Below are 20,232 nucleotides of genomic sequence, written 5' to 3' on the forward strand. Positions count from 1 at the left end.
AAGCTATTACAAATTAAAAATATTATTAGCAATATTTATTTGGCAGCACACAGAGGATGACAGACTGGCCTTTTCAAGTCAGTTTATATTTTCTGCGATGACTTGCAGTTTGGATCAGAAAAGTTACTGGTCCGTCGGTATGGTTTACGAATAAAGCTCTTCCATCAGGCATTTTAAGACTCAGAAAAGCCTCTAGGATTATCTATTCTGAACCCTGGGCCCAGGGAATTTCACCAAACGATTCCTGCAGCTAGCCCACAACTTCAGCTTGAGCGACAGCCTAGCTTTCAGACAGACAACCAATCCTCAATCTAGCGTCTTCAGCCTGTGATGAAGGATTCACTGCATCACTTCATGGAGCGGATTTCACAGAAAAGTACTGAATTACGGATATGCAACAGTAAGAAAGGAAACGGCGTATTTCACAAGTTTACCACAGAACTCTCACTTTGCTTGGGTTACAAAGGGCAGCACTGAGTTAACGCTCTTCCTTTTCTCTTTCAGGCAGGGCCTCTTTAGAAAAAAACCTCTCCAGAGTCCATTGTAAGCACCCGTCAGAGGTGCCACAGAACATCACGTGATGCATCTTCCATCTAGCCTTCTGAACTGCCAGCCTCTACGGCCTGGCAAGGGAGGAGCCAAGAAACAGACCCTCTGACTAATTTCAATGGCTTTACAGAAAGATGCTTGCTCCATCTTAAACTACTTTTTGGACTGTTCACTGGAATACTGTGGTAAACTTGTGAAAAACCCAAGGACTGGTTCTAGAGTCAGTTTTGTTCAACATCTTTATTAATGATCTGGATGAGGGGATGGATTGCACCCTCAGCAAGTTCGCAGATGACACTAAGCTAGGGGGAGAGGTAGATATGCTGGAGGGCAGGGATAGGGCCCAGAGTGACCTGGACAGATTAGAGGATTGGGTCACAAGAAATCTGATGAGGTTCAACAAGGACAAGTGCAGAGTCCTGCACTTTGGAGGGAAGAATCCCAAACATTGTTACCAGGCTGGGGACCGACTGGCTAAGGAGCAGTTCTGCAGAAAAGGACCTGGGGATTACAGTGGAGGAGAAGCTGGATATGAGTCAACAGGGTGCCCTTGTAGCCAAGAGGGCTAATGGCATAGTAGGTTGCATTAGAGAGAGCATTGACAGCAGATCTAGAGAACTGTTTATTTCCCTTTATTCGGAAGTGGTGAGGCCACATCTGGAGTGTTGTGTCCTGTTCTGGGCCCCTCACTACAAGAAGTATGTGGACGCATTGGAGAGGGTCCAGTGGAGGACGACCAAAAAGATTAGGGGGCTGGAGCATATGACCTACGAGGAGAGACTGAGGGAGTCGGGTCTATTTAGTCTGCAGAAGCGAAGTGAAGAGTGAGGGGGGGTTTGAGAGCAGCCTTCAACTTCCTGAAGGGAGGTTCCAAAGAGGATGGAGAGAGGCTGTTCTCAGCGGTGATGGATGGCAGAACAAGGAGCACTGGTCTCAAGTTACAGTGGGAGAGGTCTAGGTTGGATATTAAGAAAAACTGTTTCCCGAGGAGGGTGGGGAAGCACTGGGCTGGGTTCCCTAGGGAGGGGGTGGACTCTCCATCCCTAGAGGTGTTTAAGTCCCAGCTTGACGAAGCCCTGGCTGGGTTGATTGAGTTGGGGTTGGTCCTGCCTTGGGCAGGGGGCTGGATCGATGACCTCATGAGGTCTCTTCCAGCCCTAAGATTCTATGACGCGGTAGAGGTCCGCTAACGACTATCGCTTAACTCAGCAGGCAATCATAGCGGAAATCCTTGTTGATATCATTAGCTCTCTGCATTAAAAAAGCTCCAAAGGAACGCGGCACATTTACAGCCACGCGGCACGGTCAGCCGCCCCACGAGTGAGAACACGGAGCAGTCACTCGAAGAAGAAACAAAGGTTGTGTCTACACTGCAGTGAGGAGCCTGTGGCTGGGCCCATCCTGGCTGACCTGGGCTAATGGGCTGCTTAATGGTGGAGTAGATATTGGGGCTTGGGCTGCAGTCCAGGCTCTGGGACCCCGCCAGCGTGCAGCATTTTAGAGTCCAGACTCCAGCACGAGCTCAAAGGTCTATACTGCGATTAAACAATCCTGTAGCCAAGTCAGCCAGCGGAAGGCTGCCGCAGGGTCTAACAGCAGGGTAGCCATACCCAAAGAGTCCTCTGCTCGCCCCTCCCTCAGGAGAAAAGCATCCCGCCTGGGGTGCACCACAACACTACATGCTACAAGGGGACAAATACGGGGATTCTGCAACTCAACATAGGCAAGACCAACCAAGAGTCGGCAGGTCTATCCCAGAGCTACCCAGGAACCAAGCCTAGAGAACACCGAAGCAACTTGGATGGAGCTGCCACAGGACAGGAATTCCACCTCATTTGAATGATCGTGAAAAGAATGCAGGGAGAACGATGAGAATTGCTTTTCAATCCTTTCTAGCTTTGTCACTACCCTCACATCACATTCAGCACTTTGCGATCAGTATCAACATAAATCCCTTCACATATCAAACCGTTTTCACACCTTGCTCTAGGAAGAGAGCCTGGCTTTTTCGTACACACTATGTAACTTAAAGGTCTTACCAGAACTTCAGGAAGCACAGTGGCAGTAAGCTGTTTGTCATTGATCGTTGTGTCTTTAGCTAGCATATATATTCTTTCAGCTTCGGAAAAACACGAAATTTCAAGTACAACAGCCCCTGTAACAAATGTATTGAAGGAAATCTTTAGTTGCAAATGGACTGCCTTAATAGGAAAGTAAAGTGGGGGGGGGGGGGAGGCGGGAAGATGACCACACACGAAATTTGTTTTACAGTACTTAAGAAAATATAAGAAACTCATCCAGTGTAGTAAATTGGTTTCCAATACTGTCAAGTCCAATCAATATCCAATTCAAAAGCTCACCAACATTGAAAACTAAAAGGAGAAACCAAACCAAAACAGCCTGGAAGGGCATAACAAGTGGGGTTCAACAGGGATTAGTTTTGGGGCCGGTTTTGTTCATAGACTTCATCAACGATTTAGGTAATGGCTTAGAGAGTACGCTTATAAAATGCACAGATGATACCAAGCTGGGAGGGGTTGCGAGTGCTTTGGAGGATGGGGTCATAATTCCAAATGATCTGGACAAACTAGAGAAGTGGTCTCAAGTAAATAAGATGAAGTTCAATAAAGACAAATGCAAAGTGCTCCACTTCGGGAGGAACAATTCATTTTGCACACAGAATGGGAAGTGACTGTCTAGGAAGGAGTCCTGCAGAAAGGGATCTAGGGGTCAGAGTGGACCACAAGCTAAATTTGAGTCAACAGTGACACTGTTGAAAAAAACAAACCCACCATTATTCTGGGCTGCATTAACAGGAGAGTTGTGAGCAAGACACAAGAAGTCATTCTTCCGCTCTACTCTGTGCTGATTAGGCCTCAGTTGCAGCATTGTGTCCAGTTCTGGGCACCACATTTCAGGAAATATGCGGAGAAACTGGAGAGGGTCCAGAGAAGAGCAAGAAGAAGAAATAAAGGTCTAGAAAACATGAGCTGTGAGGGAAGACTGAAATAACTGCATTTGTTTAGTCTGGAAAAGAGAAGACTGAGAAGAGACGTGATAGCACGGTGTTACAAGGAGGAGGAAGAAAACAATTTCTCCTTAGCCTCTGAGGATAGGACAAGCAGCAATGGGCTTGCATTGCAGCAAGGGAGGTTTAGGTTGGACATGAGGAAAAACTTCCTGTCAGGGTGGTTAAACACTGGAATAAATTGCCTGAGGAGGTTGTGGACACTCTATCATTAGAGATATTTAAGAGCAGGTTAGACAAACATCTATCAGGGATGGTCGATATGGTGCTTGGTCCTGCCGTGAGCGCAAGGGACTGGGTTTGATGATCTCTCAAAGTCCCTTCCAGTTCTAGTGTTCTATTCTATGATTCTTTCAAAGATAACAGATTAGCCTTCTCATGTCCAGTGTATTTATTATTTAAAACTAAAATGCTGGATCTGTGAAACACTGACCTTGAAATTCTGTGGGTATTTTTCTAGGTTTAACGATGAACCAATTCTAACATCTTATTTTTTAAAAGGACAGAATGAAAGGAGGATGTACGGCAATTGCCTGTAACAATTACTGTTGTAGTTATTTGAAATTAACATTAAAAGCTCACTTTTAACAGACACATCTTCATCACAGCCGTACGAAGCATGATACCATCTTATTAAAAATAGGGTTGCAGGAAAGTACAGTATGGCTTATATAAATACACAATGATTTACATCTGATTTGTAAAGATTTTTGGGTTGATAAGATCGCTAATGCATTCTCTCATCTCTGAGCTTTGAGCAGGTGTCAGAATTTCTGAGGTTGGTACACTTTTACAAGAATGAGCCTGGTTTAAAATCTTAGGAGCTTACCTTGCACTGCGTAAACATGACTCACAGACAGCAGGTTTGCTGCAAAAATAAAAAGAGCATGTACTTCAGACTTAGGGTACATTAACTGCAAACATTAAAAGCACTTATTTCAAATAAAAAAACCTTCTAAATCGCAAAAAAACCCAGCATCCCCAACTAACCCACTAACACTCGTGCTCTTCCAAAGTTACCTTAAAAGCTGGCAATTATTTTTAAAATTCTGTACAAGTAGAAGACAAGACCACCACGGTGTTTAACTTTGAAAAGTAAAAGCTACAGGAGACTGCAAAAAGATCAATTTGTGTACCCAAACAAGCTCCAAAGTGAATTCTCAATACTTTAGGCAGAACAGATCAGTTGTAATAAAGACAAAATTATTAAACGTATACTCCCTTTCACTTCTGAATTAAGCTGCGTTGCCACAATTTGAACTCAATTAACACGCATGCTAGATGACAGATAGTGTTAACGTATCAGTGCACCTCACTAAATTTACCTTCCTGAAGGAAGTTAATTCCCATACGGTACTCTTGGGGAATGATTAATATAATCTTACGTATGCTTCAATTAAAAAAAAAATCCTGATTTTCGGCTTGTTACTTTTAAAGAGAACACATTCATTTAGATAGAAAGTAAAGGTATGTTTAAAAAAAAAAAAAGGATAAAAAGGTCAGTGGAATCAAACATATATAATGCAACTCCAGTGTCCTCTCAAACCACCAGCAAGCCGATCCATTTCTGTTTCTTACACAGAACTGTCAGTAGGTTAAGACAGGAGCAGAGGGGAAAAATTCACTATTTTCAGAGGAAACCAAAGAGGGGGAAAAAAAGCCATTTTTCAAAATGTCATTCGCTTACAAGAGGCCACAAGCATGCACAAAGAAAAACTGAAAGAGGAAGAGCAGAGTTTTACTTCAGCACGTTATTCTGTGTGTCACATCAGAGCCAGCCTACCCTGGGATGGTACAGGGCGGCCGCTTCAGGCTCACAGCAGCCCCCTCAACTGTCCTATGGATGGGTCTTGAGATGGCCAGAGGATTTATCCGGGGGGAAGCGGGGAGACTGGCTTGTGGTGCTCAGGGGAGGGGGCTTCGGAAAGGGGGCAGGATGGAGCAGGGACAGGGTGTTTCCCCTCGCCCCCCAGGGACAGCCCTATATAAGAATAAAAGTAAAATCAAGGCCTCATAGTCCAAAGATAATACTATTTGACTTACTTTTGATAGCTAATTCCTCCTTGAGGATGTTAGTGTATTCTTCAGCAGAGAGCTGAGGTGGCAAGCCGCCCACAAACAAACGTACCCGCACGACAGATTTATTATTTTCTACCATGTAAAATCTTGTTTGATTCATCTGACGTATTGAAGTCTACAAAAGGAATGCCAGAATGTGTCATGTTACGAGGTATATCACGGGGAAACCCACAACGCCATTACAAATCAATTCCTCTATCTCTGAAGCAACACCACCCATAACCCGGAATGTGTGTTCTGAAAGAATTACCAATTACAACAATTTATGCTCCTAAACCTATCAACTCTGTTTATGAGCCTATATAGAAGTTACTGCCCCTCAGTTCAATGAAAATTACCCAGAATTTGAGAAAAAAAATTCACGTAGCCACTTGGAAAGCACAAATAAGATTAACTTTTTTTTTTTACCTTTCTTATGTCCCTAAGTCTGCTCAGAATCTTCTCCTGGTTATCCAGCACCATTCGCTGAACTAGAGAAATAAAAACCAAGATAGTGTTTTTCTTTTAAAAAATCTGAATTACATAACTCAGTTGAGATGCAAACGCACATAAGAGTACCATTTTAAGGAAATTAACATTGGGCCTATGTTTTACCACTTTCTTTAAAATTAAACATGAGTAGAATTATGAAAATACAAGCTACAATTTATGTTCAATGGCAAAACTAGAGAGCTGGTGAAACTTCTCATGCAAATCATTTTTTCCCTAAAAAAAGAAAAAAAATTCAGATGCGTCTTCACCGAAATAATTAGCACATTCAGGTTAATTTTGGCAAACTGCTTGGGTCAAATAAAAAATTGCAGTAACTTCACTGTGTCAGCATTTGAAAAATGAAAATGTTTCAACTTCTTGTTTTGGAATTTCACGGTTCTCTTGAAAAATTTAAAAGGTTAAACAGGACTCAAAAACAAAATACAACTTTTCTTTCAATCCCATTTAAAAAAAAAAAAAAAACTTTCCCTTTTTGCCAGGGTGGAGGGTGGGCAGGGAGGAGAAACAAAACAAAACTCCATTTTGGTTTGTCTTTAACTGTTTTTTCCTCTTCCCCCATGAATTTTTGCTTTGGCCACTAACCTAAAAAACCTCCCCATTCTTGCACACCTCTCCAGAAAACACAGCCTTGCTATGTGCTTTCTTTTGGTACAAAGAAGGAAGAATAGAGTACCAAACACAAAATCTATGGTGATGAATTTAAAAACCACAAACATTTCTGATCCAATATTTCAACATTTTTCAGCTCAGAAATATATTCAATCTCTTTCAGTTATTGGAGGATGACCTGCACAAATTAAATATGGATATATTAAAATTAAAATACATAAACTAATACTATAGGACTCAACTACAGTTATTCACTGGGAAGGAAAAGTATCTCTCAACTTACCTTGCTTACTGCCCATGAGTACTTCTACCAGTTTGAAATTCTGGGGGCTTTCCATCTGCCAAGAGACACCACATTTAGATGTGCAATTTGATAGAAAATAAACTTGACATAGTTTTGTCTTCTTTTAGTGGCTACAATACAACATTAACCAGTGCAAGAAAATTAAGTACTTAAAATTAACCTGAGGCACAAAATAGGTGAGGTAATAGATCACTTCTTTTGGTGAAAGAGGAAAATTGTTGAGCTCCAGAGAGTTCTATTTCAGGTCCAAACATAAAATAAAGCTCTCTGCAGTTCAAACATGTTCCTTTTTCACAGAGAGAAGTAAACCACAAAGGAAGATACCCAATTGTACTTTTTTGTCTCTGGAAAAAGCTTCCCTTTCCATTTCTGTTGTCCGTCCCACACAAAGCCTCCAACATTCTCGTTTCTTAGCCACCAACGCAACCCACAAATCAATCGGCAAGACAGCTGCTGAAGTGCCCTGTTAGTGTTCCCTGCGGAGTGCCCGATGGTGCTATTAAAGCAGTTCTGCCCCGAGGAATTAGCCATGGGGAAGGGAAAACAGCTGTCACAAACAGCAGTGAAAAATGCCAGCCCATCAAGCTAACCAGTGGAAATACAAGTTGCAAGTGAAATGTATTAATTATCTAACAGCTATTGACAGCACAGGTCCACCTTGGAGCGAAATCCTGCTGCTTGTGCAGCAGACTGTTTAAAGTCTTGATGGGGAGGAGAAGGAATATTATCTACCTACCCCAAAATCCTTGCTCAGAACCATTCAATCAGAACAGAAGAGGAACACTCATATCACTCTCACACACACACACACACACACACACAGCCATCCTCAGTGAGACCCATCCTCAGTGAGACCAAAGGTCCATGTAGCCCAGTAGCCTGTCTGTTGGAGTGGCCAATGCCAGATGCCCCAGGCAGCTGCTATCCTTACTACTGAAAGAATTGAATAATCTGATTGCCCCCCACTACCCTAGTTCTATCAGCTACAGGGGACTGGTGAACGTGTACACAATCCGGCATCACAATTGCTATAGAGGAGACTTTTGGGACAAGAAACCTGGGCTTAAACTGCAGCAAAGGAGGTTTAGGTTGGACATTAGGAAAAAGTTCCGAACTGTCGGGGTGGTTAAACACTGGAATAAATTGCCCAGGGAGGTTGTGGAATCCCCATCTCTGGAGATATTTAAATAAGATATTTAGATATTTCGATATTTAGAGTAGGTTAGATAAATGTCTATCAGGGATGGTCTAGACAGTATTCGAAGAAAAAGTACAAAATCCCTACATCACCTAGGTTTACTATAGATGTATTAATTTAGGCTTAGGGTGCTTGGAACCGCTAAGGACTTCAACATCCAAAAGCTTTGGCGAATCATCCATCAAGAGCTGACGTACAAATTCTCCCGCCTTGCCAATTCACCACAGCCTTTAATTGGTTAAGCTTGGCCTTAGTCCAGGGAAGATAATGCCCGACATTTTGCAAAATACACATTTTCTTTGGAATGAACTCTTAGGATAGTTCACAGGGAGTCCAAAGAAATTCTTAGGAGCTTTACATTGCTTACCTGCCGTCCTAGTAGTGGAAGAACTTCTTTAATTACTGTCTCAGTGGTGCTTTCCTTATTTATCACTAGAGAGATGTATGCCATTCCCACTCTAGACAAAAAATATGTAAAATTACAATCACATATGCAGGGTGGGTTAGCTCAGGGTAGGGTACCGAGATCCATCCATCTCCTCCTCCACAATTCCAGCAAGGACAGACATTCAACTCATGAAGCCATTTGGGAGGAAAGATGCATCTATACCATGGAAGTGACTATACATGGATTGGTCTCCTTTCACTCTGGAGGATGCACAAAATACAAAGCCACTTCAGAAGTAAAAAAATAAATCAGATCATATTTAATCATCTCACCTGTTCCTAACACAGAAAAGAATCTGACATTCATCCGTTTTGGTTAATGTCCCCTTTCAAAAAACAAACACTCACAATTAAGCTTCTGCTTGTTATTTGGACACAGATTCAATTAGCTCGAAAAGACATGGCTCTTTGGGAGTGACAAATGCACTAAAACTAATTAAGCTGTGGGACCTGCCTTGATTTTGCAAAGGGACCAGTTGACACTTTAGCGTGCATGATTGAGGGCTACATCCATGGAAGAGTTAACGGAAAGGTCTAGAAACAAAGAAAAATGAAAGCGTAAATCTCAATCAACTTGTGGAACTCCTTGCCAGAGGAGGCTGTGAAGACCAGGACTGTAATAGGGTTCAAAAAAGAGCTAGATAAATTCATGAAGGTTAGGCCCATCAATGGGTATTAGCCAGGAATTAGGTAGGGATGGTGTCGCTAGCCTCTGTTTGCCAGAGGTTGGAAATGGACGACAGGAGAGGGATCACTTGATGACTGCCTGTTCTGTTCGCTCCTTGGGAGGCATCAGGCACTGGTCACTGTTGGAAGACAGGACAGTGGGCTAGATGGATCTTTGGTCTGATCCATATGGCCCTTCTTATGCTATACCAACACAGATCCTTGAAATGTAGCAGAGTGGATTTTGTCCTCCATTACAAGGGGGCAACTTCAATGCCTGGCCACCACAGAGAGCTATGCTGGCTAGGCAGAGGGACCTTGCAGAAAGAAGGAAAGCACTCACTTCAGCCACCCGGGATAAATTCTTAGTACTTCTTGCTCTCTCGATTTGGCTCTGATGATCCACGCTTCGGGCACCGCCTCTCGGAACACGGGGCCAGAGCTGGTTTCTTCTGCACCGTTGTTTCTGTTGATGACGTCATCAGAAAACAAGGTCTGCTGAGTAAAAGTCTGGAGCTCATAGTGCTGTTGATCGTCGTTGATGTAGTATGCTCTCAGCGCGGCCTCCTACGACACCACATAGAACAGAGCAATTGACTCGCCTCTGAAAACGTTCATCAGTTATGAAATTCAGCTACTTTGCCATCTTGAAAAGATTTTTCTAGAAGGACGGAAAAACTGGGGCGCAGCCGGGTCTGCGGTGCCAGGAGAGGCAGGAAGCTGCCTTAGCCTCCCTGCTGCAGTGCTGACTGGAAGCCGCTCGAGGTGAGACCCTCCTGTCCCAGCCCTGACCCACCCCGCAAAGACAGAGCCCCCTCCTACACGCTGAAGCTCTCCTCTTCAGCCCCACCCCAGAGCCCACACTCCTGTCAAATTATGTCAGGTCACGGGCATCAATTTTCTTAAGCTGAGAACTGAGAAGAAAAAGGCAAAACAGTTATCCATTTCAGAGTCGCTTACCACAACCTCTTCACTTTTTGCAATCCTTGCAACGGAAATCAGTCGAAATTGATTGCGTTTTACTGCATCGTTCCCATCAAATATCTTTAATGTTTGTTTACCTACAGAAAATAAAGGATTACACGACCATAACAACATCGAATACCATCATACCTCAATAAGTATGCAGCCCGTGACTGGACAATACAACTCACAAAAATCTGCTCTCAGTTAGTTTTAAAGAACAACCTATCTTTGCATTCTCTTAAGTTTACTTTCATTTTCCTGCTGTTGGGCTAAAATGTAACTCAACTACGGTCAAGTGTATGTAACTTAATACCAGCTGGAGAAGGCATCCATGTAGTGCTATCAATGAGTTCCTCTCAGTGTGACAGTGGTAAGCAATACAGATTTGGGTGTGATTCCCAGGCCTCATGTCTCCCTGGTTCTGCTATTCACAATGGCAATATTGTTCCAACGGGTGCAAGGGCCAAACTCTTATCTATATTACATTTTTACAAGGCATGTGTTATGAACACGGGCCTTCATGCACAAGTGGCTCCAAGTGCCCTGTTTACGCTCCCTGTTACAACCGCAGCTGCTACGGCTCTGAAAGAAACCAGATGTGGGATAAAAAATGTCCAGCTCTGTGTGATGACAAGCAAAGAGAGAGGAGCCGAAAAGGCTGTCATGAGGGGGGGAAGTTTGGATGCTTTCGCTGGCTGAAATGTCTTCTGGGTGGTTCATTTGGTCTTTAAATTGCACCCTCTTCTCACTCAAAAGGCCGTCCGTCATGGTCGCTCACGCAAAAGGCCATCTATCCTGAGGATCTTCCCTCTGCCTTACTATGGTTAGGGCCAGCTTGAGGGAAAAGGGAATCCTGGGCCAACTTGTGTTTTGGTCCCCCCGGGGCCACATAGGCATGGCACCCCTCAATTTCCCTTGGCACCTATGGGCTCCCCAATACCTACACTAGCGATGAAAAATCCTGCTTAAACAATTTAACCAGTTAAACATTATGCGGCTCTGGCCGGGCTGCAGCGCCCCCTACCTGAGGCGCAGCGGGTTGCTCCAGCCAGGCCAGGCCTGCTCAGGACAGGTCAGGCTTTAGCAACCTATTCTACGGCCTTTTCTTTCAATAAACTGTTCAAGGAAATGAGAGATTAACAACAACTGATATCAAACCCAGAGCAATCAACGGTGCAAAAATTGCACTGCCCAGTTGCCAATGGACTTCAGTCCTGAAATACAAACACCACTATATTGATTGGCCTCACCTCCGCAGAAGGTAGAACTTTTTTTGCTTATGTCCTTGGTAAGATTTGAACCCACGTATCCACAGATGAAAGGCTAGTGCTTAAAAGAAACATCTTGCCTGCCCTCCAAACATATCACTTAACATCCCGGGATCGTGAAATAGACACGATTTTTTAGTTGCTACCGCCAGAGATGGTTAGATGCGATTTACCAACAATACTACTTATAAAAGCGATTACAGGACAGAGATACTGACCCATGGAAATCATCCCTAGAGAAGTTGGATTGCAATGATTTAACTCATTCATTCATGAAGGCCGTCACCTCTTTTCACTACAATGCTCGAGTGGATTTCACAGAAAGTCCTATCCCTTATCATGTCATACGCATAAAAATGTCCTGACCCAACACTGAATACGCAGGAAGATCTGTAATTACTATTAGCACATAATTGTCTGACCACAGTGAAGCTTTCTTTACAAGCCCTATTTTTTTTTTTAATGAAGATCAGGTTAAGGGCATATAATAAAGGCTGCAGTGAGCCAATATTCCCAACTCACTAAAATTCGACTTACTTGATTCTGTTGAAATTTGGGCATCTTTCACAGACGCCTGTGTTAAGCCATCAACATCCTCATCTTCATCTGTAGAAAGACAAGTTTCAAGGAGGTGGTTAGCTTTTAGTTTGAGCTGCACAAAACAACAGTTTAGTCTTATTTAAAATAGTTTTATGGAAAAGATAGCAACAACAAAAGTCACAGGGTAGGCACACATTATAACTGAGCATTTTTCCTTCTTCTAGTACTTTTATTTAAAATGAAACTCAACACTAAACATAGCAATGAATGTATGTAACACACACTGACAATAGGCAATAACATGTAACAACTGAGTGTGTGTGAGAAAGAAAAATTCTCTCATTGATTGTCTCAATATTACTACCTTCAAATGTCATCCTTTTTGCAACCCTGCCTAGGGAGGTTGTGGAATCTCCATCTCTGGAGATATTTAAGAGCAGGTTAGACAGACACCTGTCAGGGAGGATCTAGAAGATGGTACTGGGTCCTGCCATGAGGACAGGGGACTGGACTCGATGACCTCTCGAGGTCCCTTCCAGTTCTAGTGTTCTAGGATTCTATGTCTGCCTATAAATTAAAAGTATTTTTTCTGATATGTTTTAAATGACCAAATTATAACAGGAATCAGAGTATTAAATTGTTTTCAATCAGATCTATGCATTTAATAAAAACAATTCTGTAACTAAATAGTTACAAAATAACACAAAATTTTGTTTATCCAGTTCTAGAAAAGAACACTTAGGGGAATTTATTACTTAAAACTGAGGTTCACTGTATTAGATGGCTTATAGTTTGTTTTTATAGCCTTAAAATGTAGGGAGGCAACTTAAATTTGGATAATGCAACTTTGTAAAATAAGCATATATAATCAGAAGAATTATAATGGAGAAAACCTTTGTCTGCTACTTAATATAACAAAGCTAGTTACCATCCTTAAAGTATAAAAATAATTGTTAAGGAGGAATTTAAGTTTACATTTGGGATGTTTGAAATTTAAAGCCTAAAAAGAAACAAGGCATAAGAACATCCTGGCTCCAGAAAACTAAAAGAAATAAGCAGCGCGCGCTCTAGGTGGCAGCAAAATGTTATCCTACAAATTAAATCCCTTCCACATGGAATTGGCAAATGTTTCATTACAAACATGGAAAGCAAAATACTGACTGTCATGAAGTACTAAATAAAAACAGTACTCACATCAATGATTGGTTATATCAGCACCATCTTCCTAGTTTGCCAACCAAAACTCACGTCTACCGTTTCCTCAATGCACACTACAACTGTTGCTTATATGATAAATTACTAAATGTATGCGAGGGTGAGGGGTAGGAATGTGAAGAGGTAACTGGTTAACCTTACTGGGTGATGCTTATCGGCTAGCGGTTAACCGGTCCTCGGAAGCAGCCTCCCTTCACAGGCCAGGGCTGGAGCCGGCTGGTGGGGTCCCCCACCCGGGACCCCACTTTATCAGTTCAACCTAACGTTTAACCAGTTAACTGATTAAATGGGATTTTACACTCCTGGCGAGGGGAAGAAATATTTGATCGAAAAAGGTGCTTAAAATGCAGTTGCTTTCTCCTCCCTTCCCTTGAGATGTAGTTTTCCTGTAAATGTAGAAGCTACTTCATCTCTGGAATAAATTGAGGCTACAGCCTAAGACATGATTTTGTTCACAAAACCCCCCCAAAACCCTTAAAAAAACCCGAGGAGTCCTGTGGCACCTTAGACACAAACAGATTTATTAGGGAATAAGCGTTAAGTGGGTAAAACCTCCCTCATCTGATGAAGCAGGGGTTTGTCCACGGAAGCTCATGATCCTATATATTTGTTAGTCTCTAAGTTGCCCCAGGACTGATTGTTGTTTCTAAAGTTACAGACTAGCACAGCAGCCCCTCTGGGGGAAAAAAAAAAAAAAAGAATCTCCATCAAAAAGTCCTATGTTTGTAAATTTTCTTTAGAACATGTTACAGCAAGAAAACCAGGGCACCTACATATTTACCGTCAAACTCAGTTGAATTAATGCCAAATAGTCAAGCAGAAACAAGAATTTAGCAAAGGTATTCTATGTAGAAGCCACTTTATGTAGCAGTAGTAACAGGCTTAGCAAGTAACAGATTCATATTACATCCTCAAAAAAGACAAACTACATCATCAACAACATTAAGAGATTCAGTTAAGATACGGATGTAAAACATAGTAACTGCACATATTTAGCACTTTATTGGATACAGTTTTTAAAGTCTTTACCTGGTTCTGTTTGCAGGCTCTCTGATATCCGAAAACAGTGCATTTTGCTGAAATTGCGAGAAACCAAACGCACACAATTTGGAGGAAGGATCATGTCCCTTAGTCTTCCAAAAGTACATTCTGGTGGCACAATAATGTAGCAAGAAGCGTGAGCCTATAAATAGACACAACATTAAACACTGCTCAAACCTCAGACATTTAACTGGTAAAAAAAAAAAGTTCTCGCTGTAACCAAACAGTCAGTGCTTTGCAAACCACACTGGAACACACTCGTATTTATTGTAAACTGCTCCATCTCTTTTGCTATGAATGCAGCTGCATCCACTGGCATAAGATTTGATTTTAACTCACTATATTTGTATTGACATAACAGGGAGAATTCCTTACATGTGAAGACACTTTACAAGTTTTAAAACACTCCATTGAAATCGCAAAGTTAACGTACATAGATATATAGGAACAACTGTTAGATTGTTTTGCATCTGATCCATTCACAAGTGAGAAGAGGATCAAAACATGGATACGTGTGTTATAATTAATCTGGTTGGGAGTCAGAGGCTGCAATTTCCTCTCGGGGTTTTAGTTTCCTCGATAAATTCAGGAATTGTCCTTTCTGGAGCTTATATTATCAGCTCAGACCTTAGAGTAAATTTCTGCCTTCCGTTTATCCTAGGCCATCTATTTAACCTTAGAATCAGAATATGGTCAATACATATGATAAGCTGCTGAAGAAAGCCAGTAAAAGAAGTTTGGGGAAAAAAATCCACTATTTTTCTTTGAAAAACTGAAGTACTATAGAAACAATGTTATTCTTTAAATACTGAAATAATATATACGACATTATTTATTTTTAAAAGTCATTTTGAATATCTACATAATTCAGATAAAATATTCCTGATCATTCCTGATCAACTGATGAATTGTTTAGCCTTAAAAAAAGGTATTTTTAAAGAAATTAGAACAGTGTAGGAATTCAAAAATAGTTTTTTTAATTATTAAACATATTTTTCACTTCCCTTCCCTAACAGTTTGGGTGTTATTTCCCTGCACTCTTTCTATGTTTCAACCCCTAGATGACAAATAATGGATGCAGGGACCCCTATGTACAGAGTAGGTTGTATATCAGTTTTACATCAGTAACGAGTTTTGGCTCGCTTCTGGATGAGACACAGCACACAAAGGTAGGATCGTTTTATGACATAGGGGAATCAAATATTAGCATTACAAAAGGGTGGCCACAAAATCAAATACACGGTAGGAAATATTGGTAACAGTTTCCAGGGTTCAGCAACATGCCATGCTGACGGACTGAACACAAAGAGGTTAGAATGAGGGATTCTATGCAATCAGCAGCCTGTATGTTTGTTTCTTTTATCCACAACACAAGGACTAGCTTGTAATATACCAACTGTGCGACAGCCACAAGACACAAAGCAGAGCAGCAGCCGTGTACTGAATGAAGAAGCCTCAGCATAAGACCAAAGAACCCCATTAAGACACAACATGATGGATGTCTTCATTTTATCCCCTTCTTTTAAAATTCCTCCTTTTTGGAGACTACAGAAAACAAACCCCAGACTCACTTTGGCTCTGATTTACTGTGCATCATCTAACAAATGCCTGACTTACGCCTGGCCAGCTTGAAATATAGAACATCAACAAGGCTTTTATTTCCACCGGCATGCCTAACGACGCTGACGTACCAGAATGCCGCACCACTCACATCTCATGCCAGAGAGCACCTCTGAGGAACCACAGGTTTTCTTGCACACCTCACAGCGAGCACTGGATGAAAGAATTCCCTCCCTCCAGTGGTGATGGTAGGTATCCTGAGAAAATGGATCAATCAATTGCATTATACCCAATGGGAAAACACGGCTGTGTCCCTAAATTAGTAAAAAGCTTGAGGAAAAACATCATAGAACGTCGCGCATATTTAATGAATTTAATACACGAAAAGAAAGTATTTTCCTATTGAAATACAGCGTAAGCAAGTTTGCAGCAGTCCATTAAAGTTGTGCAGTAAATCAAGGATAAAGAAGTCTTGCTGTCTTGTTTTTTGCTGAGTGTTGTACTATAGAGCCCTGTCATAAATGCATCAATTCACAGAACACTATTTGGCATTGAAATAGTTCCATCTGCTCAGCCCAAAATTCGATCTCTAAATATTCGGCGAAGTTGGAAGGAAACTTTTACAGATTAAAAACTGGAGGAGCAAACATTAAACATCTTGCCTGAGTCACCAGCAGCGGAGAGTCAGAGGAACAGACCTCTGAAACATGTGGCCTCTATAATAATTCTCTGTCCTTGGGCTGTTTCACACGGCACTACCACTCAAAATGCAGAAAAGACATAGCAAAAGGATGAAAGACAAAACCATCCCATCAGCTGTGAGGAGACCCTTTCCACAAAGCTGCCACTCTGTGCCTGCCCTCACAGTTGTCACCCTAAAAGGAAAGCCGGCAACGCTTTCAAAACACAAGCATGGGAGCTCAAACCTTTGCTAGACTCGCAGGGCACATCTACACTACACTGCCGCAGTCGACCTTCTGGGGTTCGACTGAGCGGGTCTAGCGCAGACCCGCTAAATCGAACTCAGGACGCGTCGAACTCCAGTCGGCCTCCCGCTGTGTGGACGGCACGGAAGCACAATGTAAGATACATAGCTGGAGTTGATGTAACTTCCGGAGCTGGAGTTGCATATCTTACTTTGACCTTCTGATGCAGTATAGACCAGGCCTATAAGTTACTGACTGAAGAGAGCTAGTGTAGCTATGGTTTATTACTCCAGCTCACTAACAGCCCTCTACACCATAGCTGCTTCCCAACCCCCAAGGACTGGGGAGGTGTTAACAGGTCACTTTAGTGGTTGTCAGCCAGGGGCCAGGCCCCCCGGGGGGCTACAAGAGGTTTTAGGGGGTCCACCAAGCAGGGCCAGCATTAGACCTTTTGGCCTTGGAAAGGGTTCAGAAAAGGGCAACTAAAATGGTTAGGGGTTTGGAACGGGTCCCATATGAGGAGAGGTTAAAGCGACTGGGACTTTTCAGTTTAGAAAAGAGGAGACTGAGGGAGGATATGATAGAGGTATATAAAATCATGAGTGGTGTGAAGAGGGCCGATAAAGAAAAGTTATTTATTAGTTCCCTAAATAGAAGAACTAGAGGACACCAAATGAAATTAATGGGTAGCAGGTTTAAAACTAATAAAAGGAAGTTCTTCTTCACACAGCGTGTTGTCAACCTGTGGAACTCCTTGCCAGAGGAGGCTGTGAAGGCTAGGACTATAATAGAGTTTAAAGAGAAGCTAGATAATTTCATGGAGGTTAGGTCCATAAAAGGCTATTAGCCAGGGGATAAAATGGTGTCCTTGGCCTCTGTTTTTCAGAGGCTGGAGAGGGATGGCAGGAGACAAATCGCTTGATCATTGTCTTCGGTCCCCCTCTCTGGGGTAGCTGGTGCTGGCCACTGTCGGTAGACAGGATACTGGGCTAGAAGGACCTTTGGTCTGACCCAGTACGGCCGTTCTTATGTTCTTATGTTCTAGACTTGCTGGGGCCCAAGCAGAAATCCCAAATCCCATTGCAGGGGGTCAATCCTGGGGTCCAAGCCCCACCACCCTGAGCTAAAGCCAAAGCCTGAGCAACTTCGCTTCATGGGGCCCCTGTGGCGTGCAGTTCCAGGCAGCTTCCCTGCTCACTACTGCCTAATGCTGGTCCTGGCTTTTATACGCAGAAAGAGTTGGCGTGGCACAAATGGGCCATGGAGTTTTTATAGCATGTAAATAATGGGGGGAGAGCTCTCAGACCTCCTGGTCCACTTCACCTTGAATTGTCCCTTGAACTGCATGTTAACTATTTTGCTCCACCTTGCATTTAGCTGCAGCACTAAGTCTATTTCCCAGACCTGAACCAGAGCTCTGTGTAGCTTGTGTCTCTCCCCACAACAGAAGTGGGTCCAATTAAACTACTACCTCACCCACTTTGTGTCTCTAACATCCTGGGACCGACACAGCTACCAAGTGCACACAGAAAAACGTTCATTTTCATGTCAAGTTCTATCAACAGCCCACAATGTCCTATACGTAATGCTAAATCTATACACAGGAAATTACTTGGAATTCGATCTTTGGCACCTACCCCTACAACAACAATGGATCTTTTCAGAATGCCCCGTCAGTCTTCAGTACAAGAGAAGGAAGACGACATTTTGGTGGAAAAAGCAACGGTGCTAACGTCACATTTAGGCCCGATTTTCAGAACCAATTAGTATCTGGCACTAACGACTTTACCCCCAGGGAAGCTGCTAGCTGCTCAATATAAGCCTTGAAAGCCACTTGATTACCTTAATTTTTAGCACCCAAAGTTTTGGCCATGAAATCTAAATAACTGTCAGACAACAGCTACACTCTCATTTCCCCATTCACACAGAGGGCACTACAATTCAGAAATGAGCCACCTTTTGTACTCCGATGGTAATTATATGCGTCCTGTTAGCAGCCTGGTACTGGTTAGCATCACAGCTTCACAACACGAGAAGCAAAAGATAGGAGGCAGAAGCAGCACTGGAGAAGAGAGAATTTCCATAGTCCCACCTCCAAAGCGTGGTCTTTGGTTTTTTCAATAAAGCCAGATTTTCTGAATGACTCACCATATGCTTAATCTGAGCAAATATCAGTAACAAGTTGAGGGGGGAGGTGCATCAGTTCACAACAAAAGCCAACAAGATACAGGATGTATTTTTCTGTTCCTTATACATCAGGAACAGATCTACCTAAACAATGCCGCTCATGCAGTAAAGCACAGAACAGAAACTGGAGGAGGGTGTTCTTTGGGGGCCGGGTAGGGGAGGCAATTCAGATTTGTTTTCCATGGACTCTACTTCACGTTCCGCTCTAGCCTCCGAAGTTAATACTCACGTGATCCTGGTGCCCATGTTGGTGGCACTGACGACAGTCGCTGCAAGCAAACGGGAGACAATCGGCATGCACGTGGAGTTCACACACTGAAAGCAAAAAAGGAAACAGGAAATGTCTTTAACACCCGGGTTTGCTTGATTGTTTTCCTGTCTCCCCACACAGCATTTCACCTGCCACGTATGGGTCAGCACAGACAGGCAGAGTGCAAGAAACTTATCTTTGTTATGGTGTTTGTGATTCAATTTGCTTGGCGTTTAATTGATGCAACTATTATTTAACTGAAAAAAGCAAGGCTGTAGGAAACCAAAGCTAATTTTGCTCTAAGCGATTTGATTCGTTCTTTCAATAAAGAGAATTACAACAATTGTCTAGCTTGTTGTAAGGATGGCTATTGTCTGACTCAAAGAAACTAGCTCTCTTTTGTAATATCGCCTCTCGCCTGAAACTGGACAGTTTGCTTGAAATGAGAATATGGAGTTCAGGAAACTCTCACTAATACGAAGGGAAACTTCCTCATTTCCTACAGCTGAGGACATGCCCAACACAGAAGAGTTGCCTGCTTATCAATAAAAACAAGGACTCTGGTGGTACTTTGAACACTAATGAATTTTTATGAAACAGACTGACACAGCTACCTTTCTGACACTTACCTATAAATGATATCCAACCAACAAGCCACATCTCCAAAGAGCCTGACATTGCAGGGGGAAGGTGGGCAGACAGCTATAAACATTCCAAACATCACATCTTCCAACTCCTTCGCTCTGCTAGTCTAACGCCTGGTCTACACTACAGGGGAAGGTCGAATTAAGACACACAACTCCAGCTATGTTAATTATGCAAACGCTCCTGTCAACGTCCCTCATTCCTCGTGAGAAGCAGGTGTTCTGGCACTGATGGGAGCGCCCTCTAAGTTTGATTTAGCGGG

The 20,232-nt window shown here is 42.6% G+C and overlaps 1 protein-coding gene across 1 annotated transcript in view; it reads right to left on the bottom strand.

The window, feature by feature from the left end:
- Window positions 1-20,232, bottom strand: part of DGKQ (diacylglycerol kinase theta) — a 103,067-nt gene that overhangs the window by 35,648 nt on the left and 47,187 nt on the right. Inside the window, exons 4-15 of the mRNA XM_075931293.2 lie at window positions 19,305-19,390; window positions 16,094-16,219; window positions 14,391-14,544; window positions 12,144-12,212; window positions 10,333-10,433; window positions 9,716-9,939; window positions 8,627-8,717; window positions 7,041-7,095; window positions 6,065-6,126; window positions 5,621-5,771; window positions 4,407-4,445; window positions 2,589-2,704 (exon numbers count right to left, since the gene is read on the bottom strand). Coding sequence (XP_075787408.2) covers window positions 2,589-2,704; window positions 4,407-4,445; window positions 5,621-5,771; window positions 6,065-6,126; window positions 7,041-7,095; window positions 8,627-8,717; window positions 9,716-9,939; window positions 10,333-10,433; window positions 12,144-12,212; window positions 14,391-14,544; window positions 16,094-16,219; window positions 19,305-19,390 — 1,274 coding nt within the window. The remainder of the gene's footprint in view (window positions 1-2,588; window positions 2,705-4,406; window positions 4,446-5,620; window positions 5,772-6,064; window positions 6,127-7,040; window positions 7,096-8,626; window positions 8,718-9,715; window positions 9,940-10,332; window positions 10,434-12,143; window positions 12,213-14,390; window positions 14,545-16,093; window positions 16,220-19,304; window positions 19,391-20,232) is intronic.

This window comes from Pelodiscus sinensis, chromosome 6, assembly GCF_052426305.1.
Source record: "Pelodiscus sinensis isolate ZL-2025 chromosome 6, ASM5242630v1, whole genome shotgun sequence".
NCBI classification, from domain to species: Eukaryota; Metazoa; Chordata; order Testudines; family Trionychidae; genus Pelodiscus; species Pelodiscus sinensis.